This window comes from Mesoplodon bidens (genome assembly GCF_964165515.1).
Source record: "Mesoplodon bidens genome assembly, chromosome: 1".
In the NCBI taxonomy this organism is placed as follows: domain Eukaryota; kingdom Metazoa; phylum Chordata; class Mammalia; order Artiodactyla; family Ziphiidae; genus Mesoplodon; species Mesoplodon bidens.
Genome location: NC_138176.1, coordinates 185,516,678 through 185,534,593, shown reverse-complemented (window position 1 = coordinate 185,534,593; position 17,916 = coordinate 185,516,678). Strand labels below are relative to the sequence as shown.

The 17,916-nt window shown below is 42.5% G+C and overlaps 1 protein-coding gene across 1 annotated transcript in view; it reads right to left on the bottom strand.

The window, feature by feature from the left end:
* The window catches only part of FRAS1 (Fraser extracellular matrix complex subunit 1), a 461,640-nt gene that overhangs the window by 1,278 nt on the left and 442,446 nt on the right, over positions 1-17,916 (bottom strand). The window contains exons 68-73 of the mRNA XM_081241677.1: positions 16,194-16,301; positions 15,014-15,173; positions 11,113-11,229; positions 5,862-6,028; positions 2,855-3,060; positions 1,503-1,649 (exon numbers count right to left, since the gene is read on the bottom strand). Coding sequence (XP_081097803.1) covers positions 1,503-1,649; positions 2,855-3,060; positions 5,862-6,028; positions 11,113-11,229; positions 15,014-15,173; positions 16,194-16,301 — 905 coding nt within the window. The remainder of the gene's footprint in view (positions 1-1,502; positions 1,650-2,854; positions 3,061-5,861; positions 6,029-11,112; positions 11,230-15,013; positions 15,174-16,193; positions 16,302-17,916) is intronic.

Genomic DNA, 17,916 nt, shown 5'->3' with positions numbered 1-17,916 from the left:
CCAATAATACTGTAATAGCTTTGTATGGGGACAGATGGTTACTAGACTTATCACATCGATCATTTCATAACGTATGCAAATGTCAAATCACTGCAAGTAATTCTTGCCACTGGAGTCCACCTGAAACGAACATAATATGGTATATCAAATGTGTTTCAATTAAAACAAAGAAAGGAAACTGATCCACTAAAGAACCTCTTGCTTTTAAAGTCATGGAATAAATCAGACCATAACTGGCACCCTTTAAGAAAAATGTTGAGGTAAGACTATGCATGGTGCATTTAAAGATGAGTAAATATGCCACTGTAACTGTAGCAGAATAAATAAAGGTTTTGATGAGGTAAAAAAAAAAAAAGAAAAAAGAAAAGCATTAGCCATGGTTGGTGTCTGTGAATAGAGAACTGAACCGAATATTTTGGAGTCCTGTTTTATTTCCACATTAAGGTGATCTGGGGTCAGATACTCACAGTTTTTTTCAGTTTCACTACCTGTGCATGAAATAGTCCTAAGAATTTATCTTTCAGGGTTTCTTTAGCTAAGTCATCACTTATGATGTGTTGGCCTTTATTGATAGCAGTGGAGTAATAGTATTAATAATCACATTTATTCCCAGTACCTTTTATTGTTTTCTATGCCAATTTACTATTTATTGATGAACTTAGCTAAAATAGAGTCATTCAACAAATATTCACTAACCACCTACTCTGTGCATAATACATAGATACTTGACAAAAATCTGCTAAATCTTAACACTTCTTGGATCCTCCCCTGAGTTATGTCATCACATATTTTATTTCCCTCTCATCTGCCCCCATGGAAACCCTCCATGATTTTGAAATAACTTCTGAAGAGTGATAATAGTTCTGAAATCCAAGGTCATGGCTTACTATTTGGAGACAGAGAAGAGTGGAATTTGATCTTGGAAGTTTATTTTTATTACTGGGACTTAGAGTATTTTTGCTTATCAAATACTAGTAATTCTTGCCATTCTAAATTACTGAATTGTATTTATGACTTTGTTAAATATTTCCACATGCCTGTGAAAATCAGCTGGTGCAGCAAAGAGCCATGACAAGTGACTATATGCAAATTAAAGAATTTTATTAGTCTACTGGATAGACGGTAAAGTTTTGGATGAATGTTGAGCTTAACAACAATAAAAAAAAGACCTGCCAGGGGCTTCCCTGGTGGCGCAGTTGTTGAGAGTCCGCCTGCTGACGCAGGGGACATGGGTTCGTGCCCCGGTCCGGGAAGATCCCATGTGCCGCGGAGCGGCTGGGCCCGTGAGCCATGGCCGCTGGGCCTGCGCGTCCAGAGCCTGTGCTTCACGGCGGGAGAGGCCACGGCGGTGAGAGGCCCGCATACCACAAAAAAAAAAAAAAAGACCTGCCAGTAAGAATGCTCTAAAAAGAAACTGACATCAAAAAGATGATGTCATCCTCCTTTTTGTAACCTTTAAAGTGACCTTGATCCTGTGCTTCTATTCTTCTCACCACACTCACCTTATAGAGTGCGTCCACCTTCAGAGTAAATCCATCCACGCCTGGCATGCTACTGACGACGTGGAAATCAGGCAACTCAGAAGCAAAGTGGGCTTCAAAGGGCACGTCGTGGAAGTACTTGTCCGTTACCTCTGGCTGACTGCGGTCCTAGGATTTCAGAAAAAAGAAACACAAGATTTAGAAAGACTGAACCACTGAACTGGCAGGTGGCAGTCACTGGGAGGAGAAAGGTACTCTCCACTCCTCCTTTGGGTCGGGTCAGGAGGGCACATGCTGCAGGAGCCCTCTCCTTAAGTTGACCGCTGCCTCTGGGCACCAACTGCCCTCTTCAAGGGAGGACACTTGGTGGCCTCTGTAATCTCAAAACCCAATGGGTGAGAGAGCCTAGACCAACAATTCTCAAGCTATTTGGTCTCAGAACATAAAAATTAAGGACCCCTCCCAAAGCTTTCATTTTATATGATTGATATCTATCAATATTTACTGTATTAAAATTAACACTGTAATTATGTTACAAATTAACAACTTTTTAAAAAATGTATTTACTAATTCATTTTAAAATAGAAATGAGAAACTCACTACATGTTAACATAAGTAACATATTTTTTAGTGAAAATGTCTGTATTCACACCCACCTCCCAAAAAGAGAGCTGGCATTGTTTTACGTTTTTGCAAATCTCTGTTAAAGAACTAGATTCTCACAATTGCTTCTGTATTCAATCTGTTGTGACATGTTGTTTTGGCTGAAGTATATGAAGAATCTGGCCTCACATAAGCTATGTAGTTGGAAGACAGAGAAATGCTTGAATAAATTTTTCAGATAATTATGGATATTCTTTTTGGATACTAAAAGCTCAGTAAGTGGTATTTTTTTCTAAAGATTAGTCACAATGTGGAATCTGAATCCATATCAATAAAACCTTTGTACTCTTGGCACTCATGAGGGACTGAGTATGAAAAAGGCAAGCATCATCATATCATTATGAAAGTAGTTTTGACCTTGTGGACGCCCTGAAAGAATATTGGGGATGTTCGGGGTGTCTGGGACACACTTTGAGAAACACTGGCTTAGACTTTCCTCTTCCTAGAACATCAGTAACAGCTTGTCTTGTTACCCACCAAACCTTCACATTTGGTAATATGTATCGAGTTAGCCAAAAGTTCGTTCGGGTTTTTTCATAAGATCAAACGAACTTTTTGGCCAACCCAATACTAACATTAAGCTGATAGAAGTAACAACAACAATATCTGTAGAAAACCATCAAGAGTGGGGTTCTATCTGCTTCAGGCAAAAACCATAGCTGAGGAAATCTACTCGTGTGTCAGCCCTTTAACACTAACAGTTAGCATACCAGCAGCAGGAATCTGTGTTTTAAGTGTTTGTTTGGCTGAATGCATCCATACTGTGGCCCTTCATTGTAGATTGTCCCCGTGGGATCAAAGAAAGGCACGTAGCCATCCTTGCCAGTACAAAGATAGACCTTCTCCAGCTGCAGTTTGTAAGCAGAATTAAGGTTTTGTTCTGGATTCCAAAGTACTCGGCCATAAAGGATTTGACCTGAAAAGATTGCAAGGCATTAATTAGGTCAGACTTTAAATTTAAAGAGAAAAAAAGGGTCAAAGATAGAGTCAAAAGTACCTTTCTATGAAGAGCTGTGGGGTCCATGTGCCCCTAAAATACACATTCATTCATGTATAGCTTCTTTTAATCAGTAAATGTTACTTAAGTATTTAGGGTAGGGCAAGCACTCTGTTACGTGCAGGGGATACAAAGGTGAGTGAGACACAGATGAGAGGGCAGAAATAAAAGCAAAGCAATTGCTAATAATAGCTGACATTTATTGAACTCATACCATTTGCTAGGTACTGTACTAAGTCCTTCCCATGGAAGAACTCATGTAGTGCTCATGATTTTACAGATGAGGAAATTGAGTGGTTAAGTGACTTGTTCAAGGTCACAAAGTTAGTAAGTGGTGAGGGTGAGATTCAAAGTCAAAGAGCTTTGTCTCGAAAAACCCACACTATTAACTTCCACACGATACTGCTGTGTACAACAGAGGAAGCTACGTAACATCAAATGAGCATATAGCTGAGCACAAAAATCTGCCTGAGGAAAGGTATGGAAGGATTTAAAGAAGAGATGACATTGGGCAGTATCCTGAATGATAAGTAGGCATTTGTCAGATAGAGCATTTGAGGCAGGTAGGAGAGGCTGGAGAGAGCAATCTAGGCAAAAGCAAGTCCATGTACAAACTACGGAATGCTGGAAAGGTATCAGCCCGGGTGTAGGTACTTTTCCTTAGCAAGAACCTAAGAGATAGGTTCAATTATTATCCCTATTTTAAATAACTTGTCCAGCATTTCATATCTGTGACACGTGGGGAGGAGGATTTGAGCACAGATTCGTCCGAGTCCAGATGTTCAACCCGAGCATTTACAATGGCACTGGGTAGGCCAGTGATTGGGGTGGAGGGCGTTGGGAGGGCTCGCAGGAGAGACTCTCGGGAAGGTTGATTAATGGTGTGAGGATTCTGGACTTGAGTAGAGGGGTAATAGGGAATGCCGGAAGGTTTTAAACGGGGGCTTAATGTCATCGCACCTGGGCTTTAGAAACATGGAGAATGAAGACAAGGAGACCAGAATCACAGGTAGGGAGTTATTTTAATGCTCTAGCAAGAAATAGGTATCCAAAATATAGCAGTGAGGCAAGGGGATGCATTCAAGAAATGTCTAGAGTTGGAACCATTCATCTTATGATAGATGGGATACAGAAGGCAAGGCAGAAGCAGAGGCTAGCCCTGAGGTCTTTGGCTGGGCCACCTGGAGTATGGTGATGCAGTCAGTGGGGCAGTGGATGTGAGAGGAACACGTCTGGGGGGAGATAAGTCCAGTTCTAGACGTCTCTAGGTGTCTGAACAACATTCACTTGGAGGGGTTTGGCAGTTTGGGTCCGCGTATGGAAGTGTGGAAATGAAGCTCAGGAGGGACCAGGGACAAGGTTAATTTTTGTGGAATGGTTGTGGGGTAGTGGGAGGTTAGGAAGAGTTCAGGGTAAAGGGATGAGCCAAGCCAGGGGGATGGCCGGAGTAGCACTGAAATGAGAACTGGAGTCAAGCATGGAACATGGAGACAGAAACACGGATGGGGCAGAGGACGGAGACCCGAGGCCGGAGAGTGAGAAGTGGTCAGAGAGGTAAGATGGTGTCAGGTGAGGCTGGTGCAAAGAAAACCAAACAGGAAAAAAGTGTCAAAATCCATAGGTTTGGTGTCATGGACAGGAGAGGATTCTGAGCTGTGGTAGGACAAACCCAGCCTGCAGCAGATGGATGGAGGAGTGACTGGGAAGAACAGCCATGAGGACAGCATGTGCTCAGCACTCCTTCAGGAAGCTTCTCAGAGAAAAGAAAAGGAGAACATGGGCTGAAGTTTGAGGGAGAAGTAGGGATGAGAGATTTTCTTTTTCTGTTACGGGATGTGTTTTTAGGATGAGAGAAAAAAAACACAGATGTGAGCAGAAGATTAAAAGTAAGAGAAAGGCAGAAGAGATAACTGAGAGAAAAGGCAGATGATTGATTCATTTATTATTAATTCATTCAACAAATATTTATTGAGCACCTTGGCATTGGTGGTATGGCATGCAAGTTTGGTATTTGATCACAATCTCTGTTCTAATGGAACTTACAGTCTAGTGGTAGAGATAGGCAATAAATAAGTAAAGAAATATATATATTATAATATTAAAAATCGTGATAAGTACTATAAAAAATGAACAGCATTCTGTGAAAGTGACAAATATGAAGGCTTATATTAGATCGACTGGTGCAATCAAGGCAAGTCTCTATTGGGAGGTTAACATTTAGATAGAGACCTGAAGGAGAAGAAAGTCAAGGGAGCCCTATTTGGGACAGGGAGGGGGACAGAGGGACCATTTCAAGTAGAGAAGGCCTGCTGGAGAGGACATGTATGTTTGGCAAAGCTTTGAGGCTGGCAGGAAGTAGGGTCATACCGCAATCTCTCTGAGGAACTGAGAGATGAAGCAGTTTACCCAAAGTCAGACAGTGGGTTAGAATCTGGTTGGAAACCCCAGTGTTCTTACTACTCAGACCAGTGCTTCCCACAGTATTGCAGTGCTGATCATTATCGCACCAAGAATGTGATCTTATTTTGAAATAGCTTGAAGGAAGAATATGGGTCTGTTCCTTGACTAAACCTTGGCTGCCCTGGAACCAATGCTGGGGGAATTTTCCCTGGAGAGTTGACTGAAAGCCAATGAGCAGAGATGCTCGTCCAAGGACCTATCTGAAAGCTTCTCAAGTCCAGCGGAGGAGTCTCTGTCTGCGGGTGAAGGGAGTGACTTACCTTTGGAGAAGGCCCCTTTGTAATCCATTTCCGCCAGTGACATATCAGATGTGTTGGGGTCCATCAGGAACACCTTCTCATTGTTGCAGAGCTGAAATTCAGTATTGAGCGAGTATACAACAGGGACAGGGCGGTTGGTCTGCTGGAATGCAATGGGTATCAGGAATCTAAATGTGGGGAAAACAAGAGTTTCTTGAGAGCAGGGTCGACTTTGCATGTGCCCTTTGAGCTGCCCTCCCTTTCCCACCCTTCTCAGGATTGTGAACAGTACTTTGTTGTAGGTGCTACATATTTACTGAATAAAGAGATGTCTGCAGGCAAGAGTCTTTATTTAGTTCAGGTCCGTATGAGGTTCTTCTGCTCTTTGGAGCAGGAATAATCTAATTGGTCTTTAGACTCTACAACGCTCTTTGCTTTTCCTGGCCCTCTCATTCTGGAAAGCCCTGGGGGCCGGTTTGAGATTAGCGGTAATGAATTTAAAGTTTCCTGACTCTGGTCTTGCTAAACCTTCAACTGGAACACTCCTTCCTCTGCCACTGTCCTTTGCCTAGTGAACTCTTATGCTTCAGATCTCAACTCAAGCACCACTTTCTCTAGGAAGCTTACCCTCTTTTTCGTCCCTCCCAGGCTGGGTCAGATCCCTTATCATTTGTTCTCATCACACTGTGCACTTTTCTTTCATAGTACTTACTGTGGTTTGCTATTCTATTTAAATGTGTGATCAAAGTCTGCTTCACCCACTATGGGTTCCATAGAGTCATAATCCATGCCTATCTGCTCGCCATTGTACCTGCCAGGCTAGCCAAGCTCCTAACACATATGTTTGTTAAAGGATAATGCACAAGTGATAATTTGAATGCTTTACTCTTCCAATCAAGTCCATCTGATCATTCCCTACTTTTAACTGAAGCTGCTCCAGGGGGTAGATTTGAGAGGGCTGAGGTGTAGGAGGAACTTGGGGTGTAGGAGAAACCCACACAAACCAAGGCTGACCATGCTTCAGCAGCTTTGATATAACCATTAATTGTACCAAGAGTTCATTTATCTGACTCAGGGAAATAGGTTTGTCTTGTTGATGTTGGTATTTATTACCAGAATCCACACAGTGCCAGGACATAAGACACTTGATAAATACTTATTGATTAAAGAGAATGAATAAAGGACTTGAGATGATGATAATGATGATTTATAAGGTTATATGTATGACAGACTCACAAAAATAGGCATAATAGGAGACACAATTCTTTTGAACTAAATCTGAATTTCCAGTCAGGCTTGATTATTTGTTGTGTTGTAGTTCTACTGCATCCATATGGAGACATATTGAAAGATATGGAGATGATCAAAAGCAAAATTAGGCCCAAGGGGGAAAGTCACCCTGGGAATAACAGGGAACCCACAGGTAAGGATGTCCCTGATGTAAGGGAAGAATATCAACCCTGAGGCCTCAGCACACTCCAACAATACTCTTTACCCTGCAGACTTCCACACCCACACAGCACTGGGACTGGAGAAGGGGTTAATGCCTTTTTTGCTCCTTTTTGCCATTTCAAACCTTTGTTCCTCTCTCCTCTTAAAAAAAAAAAAAATCCAGCACCTACCCTGGAGAAACTCTTCTCACACGTGTAACTAAGAGACACATAGAGTATTGTTTGTAATAGAGAGGATCTGAGATTATAAGCCAAATAGAGTGGTCAAATAAATTGTGGACTCTTCCTATGAAGACTACTTTAATGCAGTGTAAAACAAACTGCAGCTACATGGATCAACATAAATGTTGATTTCACTTATGAATCAACAAGTGATTCACTGAGGGAAAAAAAAGCTGCAGAGAGAATTCACGTAGTATGAAATTTTTATATAAAGTTCAAAAACATGCAAAACCATGTAGAAGTAAATATGAGGTGAACCATAAACCAAAACAAGGGATGATAAGTACAAATAACAGGCTAGTGGTTACCTTAGTGGAGAGCTGGGGAGAGTACAGATGAAAGGGGTACTGAGGGTGTTTAAATGGTAGCGGTAATGTTCTATTTCTTTTTTTTCTTTGACTCCCAGTTTCATTAGTTATAAAATGGAGATAACAGTACCAATTTGTGGGGGATCATTGTAATGCAGATTGAATGTTAAGAGCTTAGTACAGAGTAAGAACATAGTCTGTACTCCATACATGGTCACTAACAGCAGTGGTAGTTATTATATTCACTTATCATCAGTATCATAGCCCAAGGGATACCCAATTCATTGCAGCTAGGTAATGTTCTTGAGGTTTTATATATCCACGATATATGGTCTTCTGGGTATCTAAAATATTTCATAAGTTAAAAAATTTATTACATGAATAAAAATTCCCCAGCAATTCTCTTCAGATGATTTGCCCTTTATTCTTCCTTTCTGCAACCAACCGCCATTTTCCTGGTCACCATCCTTCCCACAGTTGGCTGACTACAGGCTCTCCAGCATTGCCCCTGCCCTCAGTCTAAGTGATTTCAACATCTGCAAGGATGAAACTTCTACTCCCCTAGCCTCTCAGTTTCTTGATGTCCTCACTTCCAAAGATCGAGTTCTCCTCCCCACTGCAGCCACCTACCCTCCACCATCACACTAGGCACCTTCTCCAAAAAAACTCATTTTCAAACACTTCACTCTCTAACTACCACCTCGTATTTTCCCAGCTCACTCCTTCTCTTTTTTTTTTTTTTTTCCCCGATACGCGGGCCTCTCACTGCTGTGGCCTCTCCCGTTGCGGAGCACAGGCTCCGGACGCGCAGGCTCAGCGGCCATGGCTCACAGGCCCAGCCGCTCCGCGGCATGTGGGATCCTCCTGGACCGGGGCACGAACCCGTGTCCCCTGCATCGGCAGGCGGACTCACAACCACTGCGCCACCAGGGAAGCCCTCACCTCTTTTTTTAATCTCACTCATTAATTCTCCAACCACACCAGACCCTCAGTGACCATGTTTACCAGGATGCAGAGGACCTGGAACACTAACATACTCATGGTGGGAATGTACACACACAGTTACACATTTATAAACACTGGGAAATGGTATGATACTTTTTTAAGAAGTTAAACATACATCTGCCATAGGATCCAGCCACTTCATTCCTAGGTATTTACACAAGAAAACAGAAACCATGTGTCCATATAAAGGCTTGTCTCTGTATGTTCATAGCAGCTTTATTTATAATAGCCCAAACTGGAAACAACCCCAATGTCCATCAACTGACCGAGTTGATAAACAAATTTAGTGGGTCCATACCATGGAATACAACCCAGCAATAACAGGAACAAACTACTGATATACACAACAGTATGAATGAGTCAAAATAATCGTGTTGAACAAAAGCAGTTAGAGAAAAAGAATGCTGTGTGATGTGTGATGCCATGTATATAAATTAGCAGAAAATGCAAAGTAATCTGTAGTGACACAAAGATCAGCGGACACCTGGTGGGGAGGGGTGGCCTGGGGTGAGATGGGAGGGAGGGATAACAAAGGGCCATGAAGAAACCTTTGAAGGAAACAGATATATTCCCTATCTTAATTGTGGTGATGTTTCACGAGTGTACATGTATGTCAAAATTGATCAAATTGTATATACTTTAAATGTGTGCTATTCATCTTACATCAATAATATTAAAAATAATTCAATGGGGCCCTCAGCACTGCCGATCTGCTGCCAACTATAACTCTACCGTGTTTACTTTCCCACTTTCTGAGACGACTCTGTTTCACTTCCTCCTCTCTTCTCAAACCTCATTGTTGCTCACTTCCAGCTAATGCTTGGCTTCTCATTTCATGGAGAAAACAGACTCAGTCAGATGTCTCCTCTGCAATCCTTACCCTCCCAGTCTACTAATTCTCCCTTCACTTGTATCCATAGACTGTGCTTGCCTTCCTCTTTCAGTGGATGAGCTCTCTGTGCTTCTGGCTAAGGCCGGCCCTTCCCCTCATGTCCCAGGTCTATCCCCTGCCCTACTCAAGGACTCGGCTCTGCAGATCTTCCCTCTTCCCCCTGCATTGTCACATTTTCCCTAACAGACCAATAGGGTTATTCCCACCAGCATACAAACATCCTGAAATATTTTGCACCCTAAAACACAAACAAATTAAACCTCCTTTGACCCTTCATCTGTGTCCCTCTAATGCCCCTCTATCTGACATCCGTTATAACAAAGTTCCTTAAGCATTGTTGTTCCCTCTTGTCTCCACATTCTTGCCTCTCTCTCTTGAACCCACTCCAATCAGGCTTCATCCCCCTCAGTCCACTGAACCTGCCCTTTGTCAAGATCATCAACCACTTCCCCATTGCCAAATCCAATGGCCACCTCTCAGACTCTTAATTTGAAAGTCGCATTCCAAATTATCTTCTCTTAATGATAATGTCAGATTCTGTCTTCAGTGTCTTTCCTCTGAGATGTTTTCTATTCACTTTGCTCAGCTCCTAGAAAGGTGGCACTAGACTATACACTGCCTGAGAGCAGAGGGGACTTTTAATCCTCTCCTCTAGTCTCCATGCCGAGGCCAGAGCCAAGTGCACGATAAGAGCTGAATAAATACTGGCTGAATGAGTGAACATTGGCACAATATGGACGGTCTCAGGTCAGAGATGGGGATGGGCTGATGGACAGTTGATTCTCGTTATCCGCAGTAGTTACATTCTGTAACGTTGCAATGAAGACTGAATGAGTGAACAGTGAACCATTTGCTCCTGAGGGAAATACAGGGTCAAGTTCCTGCAGCCTCTGGTCACAACATTTTCAACCAGTGATCAATACCTAACCCTGTTTTATGCATGCTTCTGTTTAAAGATACCTTATTTGATATACATTGTTGATTCATTCACATAGAACTCATGGCAACAGCACGGAAATTCATGCTTGAATGAAGCTTATCTAACAATCCATCAAGCTCATCACGACCTTCTTGTACTTCGGAAACTAGACAGCACTTAGGCGCTATGCTGGGGAGATATTTTAAACAGCAAAACCACCAACACAAAGCACAAAAGTTCGAGAAACATGGCACTAGACAGACCGTAAAAGGAACACTTGTTTACAGTATAAGGCAGAGGGTTGTCTTGCTCCATCTGAGCTGGGAATGTGGGTCAGACGACTTGCTATTTCGCCACTCTGCATGTCAAGGAATGATCGGAATGGCACCACAAAAACTGGTTTTGAGGTTAAATACAAATAAGTGTTAGCGAGTAGGTAAGTTCGCAATAGTGAGGCTCAACTGTCTTTCCCTACCTTTCTGGGGCGTGTGCAGTGCAGGCCAAAGGCTTTTCTCCCGGGTCCACCCAAGGCTGAGTGGGCTGCACAGTGCAAGGGATCAGGTAGATGGTGTACTCCCCAGAGTAGTCCTTCCTGGAAACATGCAGGCAGACTGTGGTTAGAGGGACCAATTTATAGATTATTTACTTACCCAGAAACACACTTCATTAAACGGTTTTCGGATGATATTTGTGTTCAGCATCCGACCAAGAACTTTATGAGTCTGCAAACACAAGTTTCAGGAATTCATCACTGATTGTTTTAACCTTTAGAGTACTATCCAGAGGTGTTAAATAGAGCTCCTTTCACTCAGTCAAGTCCTTTTCATGAGAAATGCTGAGAAAGGCACACTGTTGATAAAAATCTAACAGGCTCCGGTGAAGGCAAAACAGAACTAGATTCCCTTTAGAGTCCCATGAAACTTACTTGACAATTTCTGTTTAGTGTTTCTTGTTGACTGACACCCTGTTACACATTCTCCACTACAAAAGCTTTTATTTATTGAGATGTGACTGTGCTGGCTGCTGCTGCTCTGATTGAATAGGTGGCAAAGGCCTCAGGGTTAAAGGACCCCACTCCAGAGGACGCCCCGCCCCCATTCATTAGCATTCAGTTTCAAGGCTTCTCTCCCAAACTCTACAGCTTCATCCCTTTAAACGAAGTTGAAGAACAAAATCACTCCTCATAGGAGATGACTTGATGGGAATTTCCATGTTTATGGTGGGGCACGGGACTCTGTAGGTCATGAACCTGAAAGCGTGGAGCCTTTGTAGCCTCACCTACTTCACTTCCCACACCTGTCATCGGTAGCAGCCCAGCCCTGGCAGTTTGCCTGGAAGGCAGCCAGACAGCCAGAAGCTTCAGGAAGATTCTTCAAGGGCCCTGGGAGGCTGCCATCCATTGAATGAGGTGCTCAGGGCCGTGAATCCTAATTCTAACTATTGTGATGGTGAACAGTTCTCACATCTTCTGTGTTCATCCTTTGACCATTTCTTTTGTATTATTTGTATCTGTTTATTAGTAAAGTGATAGCAAAGATTTGGTAAACATAAATAAACAAGTAAATAAAAATTTTAGGACACATCCTGTGTTCAGTTGAGTGGAATGGCACGGGCTGGAAACGGGAAGATAGTCTAACCCTACTCTTGCTTTGCCTCTGCCACGGTTGTATGATTTTAGACAAACCTGGTGAACTTTCAGGGCTTAGTTTCTAAGCCCCTTCATGCCCCCAAAGCTTGTGTCTGTATGTCTGCAGTTTTCTCACATGATCTTTATCTTTCTCCAAAGCTTGGACCAGCAGGAAATGAGATCTCCTATACTATCTTTGAATTACACAAAAATTGACCTGTATAACATGAATACTAACTCTTAATTAATAGAAAGAGTTAATTAGGCAGAAGTGTCCATGCCTGACCCTTGCTTTCCAAAAGTCAGGCCAGATCTTGTTGCTCCTCCCCTCAAACCCTGCAGTGGCTCCTGCTGCACTAGAGTGAAAGACAAAGTCCGCACACTGGCCTAGAAGGTTCCACAGAGGCCTGACACCCAACTCCTTCCTGCCTATTACCCTCCTCCTCATTCACTCTGCTCCAGCCACACCAGTCTCCTTGATGTTCCCTGAGCATGCCAGAATTCTGACACCCCAGGAAATTCGCCAGGAACCCCTTCCGCGGTACTCTGCATAGTTAACTCTAGCACCACCTTCAAGTCTTTGCTTGAATGTTCATTCTTTTTTTTTTTTTGCGGTGCGTGGGCCTCTCACTGTTGTGGCCTCTCCCGTTGCAGAGCACAGGCTCCGGACGCGCAGGCCCAGCAGCCATGGCTCACGGGCCCAGCCGCTCCGCGGCATGTGGGATCCTCCCGGACCGGGGCACGAACCCGTGTCCCCTGCATCGGCAGGCAGACTCTCAACCACTGCGCCACCAGGGAAGCACGAATGTTCCTTCTTAACGAGGCCTACTCTGAACATCCTAACCAACATTACAATGTCCCTCCACTCCTGATTCCCCTTACCCTGCTCGCGACCTTTTATTTTTCCATAGCACTCATCACCTTCTAACATGTGATACTATACTCATTCATCATGTCCACTGCTGCGTGCAGAGATCTTTATTTGGTCCACTGATGTATTCCAAGTGCCCAGAACCTTCCCTGACACATAGTAAAAGCTCAATAAATATTTGTTGAACACATGAATGCAGGACAAATGGCATGGTCTCCCCAGGCTGCGCCCTATGTTTTCCCATCCCTAAATATGAGTTAGGTCGACTTCCTGACTATCCCTGCCAATATGCCAAACACAGTCCTGGATGCAGGTTTTTAATCCTGTAGTTCTTCTCCCCTCCTTTCTGAAAACTAGACATTTCCCACCAGTTGCCCTGCCTCCCCCAGAAGCCTTGGACAGCCCTCCAGCCCGTGCTGGGCCTGAGCTCCCTTCGCTGAGCAGCTGTGGTCAGGGCTCTGCACGGCTCACAGCGCACACAGCCCAGAACACTTGGTGTTGTCTGTCACTTTGCCGTTTATCTATGGATTTTACCTCCTTAGCTCAAATGTTAGCTACTAAAGGATGTTTGTTCAGGACTGACCATGTGCTAAAACCTGCAGTTCTGGGGCTTCTAGATCAAGCAGGCATGCCTTTTACCCTTGGGAAGCTCACAATCTACTGGAAATGGGAGATTGTTTACTCCCTTAGAGCATTATAAATATATTGAGCTGTGTTACAGTAAAAGCTGGAACAATGTGTGAACAAGGAGTAGGGGCTTCTAGCACTTGTATGGGAAATCAGGGAAGGTGTCACGAGGGGTCAGCACTTTAGCTGGAGCTCAGAGGACTTTGAGATTTGCCAGAGGAAAAGAGCAGGAAGGACAGGGGAATTGCAGAGGTACATATGTATGGATGAGCCAGTGGATTCAGGGGCTGGGGCGATGTTTAATGTGGTTAGAAGGCTGGGTCTGAGGTGAGGCTAGAGGGGAGGATATGTGTCTTGCTCAAAGAGCTGGACTTCATTTGGTAAGCGGTGGGGAGTCAGCAGAGAATTTAAAGAGGACCATTTCTCTGCCTATAAATTGGGACAAGTACCTGCACAAGCTCATGAGGTTCTAGGAAACACAGTCCTTAATGATTATTTTATTATATATTGATTTCAAAGGAATCAGTATACACAAAAAATACTTGATATAAGACCAAACATTTGTAACTAAAAAAATCTTTTTGAAAATGATTCTTCAGACAATTTGCTGCTTCTTAACTGTAAAGAATAAGGTTTTCATGCTAAATATGGTTCTAATTTCGTGATCTGTAAAATGGGGTTAACAATATTTACAATAGACTCCATTATCCTTTTCATGGTAAAAGTTTTCATTTTGTTTGCCCTATTCTCCCGTTTTACAAATGGGATGTTTTACTGTATTTATCCAATTCTCATTCTACCTCTATATTGGGTGTGGGAGAAGACTAAATCTTGCTATTTATTTTATAGGACACTGGACCAATAGGTGTGACACCTGGACCTGATAACCAGAGATCCTGGATTTTGCACTGGTTGTGGTAACTGGAATGAAATTTCTTTATTCTACTAAGCTTTTAGTTGGACACATTTCCCAGCTTCCTTTGCAGGTAGGTGTGCCATGTGACTAAGTTCTGGCCAGTGGGAGGTGAATGAAAGTGATGTGCACCCTGCCTGTTCTTACCCTTGGAATAAGGGGGAGCACTTCCCGCTTTCCACATCAGAAGCTGATTTGAGCTACATCTGTTTCTTTCTCTGTACGCCAGAGGGTTGTTTCTATCTCCGTTTTAAAATAGAGACCCAGCTTTTGAAGAAAAGCCCTTAAAGAAACTGAGAACATTTCAGATTTACCCCTGAACTCCATCTTGTATTCACCTGTTATAAGAGCTTGTGGCTCTCCAGAGCTGGTAAGGAGAATCAAAAGTCTGAGCACTCCATAGGAGCTTCAGGTCAAACTCGATTCCTCCGAGATGGTCTGGAGTCAATATGAATGATTTCACATCAGGGAGGGTGTGGTGTTCGATCACGAACTGTCCTATTTCAAAGGGAAACAAACACACACTTATTTGTAAGTTTTATTGTGCTTGTAGTGAATCCCTTATAAATGCCTTAGAACTGATTTAATATTCTGCTATAAAACAAGGTTATACCTACCCACTTGCCTCTGAGAATATATTCCACACAGGTTGGGACAGCATGGCCTCTTATTCCAGCCCATCACCTTACTCATGATGACCATTATGGTCATATACATTTGTAAACAATATGAATATGCTTTGTAGAAATGATGCTAATGAGCATATTCACAATAATACGAGTCCTTATGTGACAATGAACCTTGAACACACTTAGCTTTGAATTCCAACCAACGTGTCTCTTGGAGGTAGAAAGATCTCAGTAGTTTATAAACAGAAATATCAATTTCAGATTAAAAAACCCCTCATTTAGGGTTGCTCAAGTCCTTGGTGGAAGGAGGCTATTGTAAACATCATTAAAAAGATCAGGGTTACTCAGCAAGACACTTCCACTCTTTAAAACTACAGTAATGCAGTATCATGAATAATTAAAAGTAAGGAGACTATTCTACACTGAAAGAGACTAAAGAGGTATAACTGCCAAATTGTAACATACGAATCTTGATTAGATTCACCTTCCTTTTATATAAACAGATGCAAAGTAAATATAAATAAACATAAAAACAAGTAGAAAAGACATTTGTGAGACAATAGAGGGAATACCAATAGGGACTAGATATTATCGGATCAGTGTGAAATATTTTGGCTATGGTAATGCTGTTACGACGTAAGAGAAGGTCCTTGTTTAAGGAGATGTCTACTGAAGTATTAGAGTAACTTGGCATGAAGCCTGCAACCTGTCTTCACACAGTGTGACCAAAACAATGGGAATGCACGCACGTGTGTGTACAACACACACAGAGCAAAATGTTAATAACTGTTGACTTTGTTCTTCATTGTCCTATTCTTTCAACTTTTCTCTGTGTTTGAATGTTTCTTAGTAATAAAAAACTTGAGGAAAAAAATGGCACTGATATTACCTCTGAATTTGGCATGGGTCTTGAATTCAATGACCAGACGGCCATCCTCTCGAATGTAGATTCTTATTATCTGAAGTCTGGCAGAGAGCACACTGTCCGTCTGGATTCCTGGGAAGGCAACCGTACACAAGACATCCAAGTGAGGGCTTGGAGAAGATCTCCCAGACAGTAGCCTACATGCAACTTATCCCAGTGACACTTCTAAGTAGAGCTGCATGCTTACTTGAACGTGACTTAGGACAAATTTACATATTTGCGTGAACATGGAGTATTTAGAGACATGTGCCAGTTAACGCTGTAAGACAGTTCATTCTACTTGGTTCTTTTCTTACAATTCTATTCTCTTGACATAGTCTCTTTATACCTGAAGATGCCACTTAGCCCAGATGCAGGGTCCCAGCCCAGGGCTCAGAAAAAAATGGTCCCTAAAACTTCTTACGATTAACTTTGCACCAGGACGTGGTTACAGCATATCTGCTTCAAACTGTATTCTCTTTTCCTCACCAGGACACCTTTCAGTACTTAACAGAACCATAGCCAATGTCCTGGTGGCTACATTTCATATTGAAAGCAATGGAAAATTAAAGGTTAGCTTGTCGAAGGCCAGCTATACATGGCATAACATGAGTCAACTGTGGCTTTAATATGGGCAATTGCAATCACAATACCCATTGAGTTCAATATGACCAAAAACTAAAGGGTAACCAAAGGAGGGGAAAAAATAAAATTAAAAAAAACCCAAGCTCAAGGAATTATCTGACCCAGAGTGTGAAAACTCCCTGAAGTTTTTTTCCTATGAGAAATATAAAGCAAATAAATGATTTGAGCTTAAACCATTAAGAGAAGGAAGGACTGTATTTTCCATTACTAGAAGTGAAACCCTATTTAAAGAAATCTCCTCAGATCAAGTAACTCTGCCCCAGATCAAGTAAATCACCACCAGGGAGGGAGAGAGGAAGAATGGGATCAATAAAATAAGGGGAAATGAGCTTGGGGTTGTATTTGAAGTATAGGACACCGAAAATGAGGAAAAAGCAAAAATCAACTCAGTGATTAGAGTGAGTGGAGGAGAGACTCATGGAGTTTTAGGGGACATTCATGGGGCAGCAGTGGGAGGAGGTGGGTCTCACAAGAGAGGTGTGAGTCCCTAGCTGAAGGGTTGTCACCAAGCCAGGCCCTGGCGGGGTGAGGCCTCCTCTCAAAGAGAGCCATAACAGAGACAAGCCTAAGGGGAAGGTCATTTTAAAATATTCAGCATTTCAGTCTTTGAAGTAAAAGTAGGGTTAAAATCCCTACTTTTAAAAATGCAACAAAAGAGCAAACTCGATGCCAAATGAATAAAATGACCCAGGTTATTCTTGATATATTTTTCCATTTCCATGCATCTGATCTCAAGACCCTTTGCTCCTTAAACAACATGAATTACACCATTTTTACCTAGGAGAAAATGAACATGACTATATTCCAAAGAACACACGCTCGTGCAAACCCCCTAACGGGCAGTATAGGACCTGTCACTTGCTGCCCTCTACTCTGGGCCCCTCGTTCTCTGGACTGAATGTATCATGATGCTGGAGGCCTTCCAGCATCAACATATATCAACATCATTCTTTTTCAGGTACCACAGGTCTATATACTTTTTAGACTTTACCTGTCTCTCCTTTGACTGCATATAGGATAACAGGATGAGGAATGCAGCCACTGTTAAAAGTCTCTACTATTT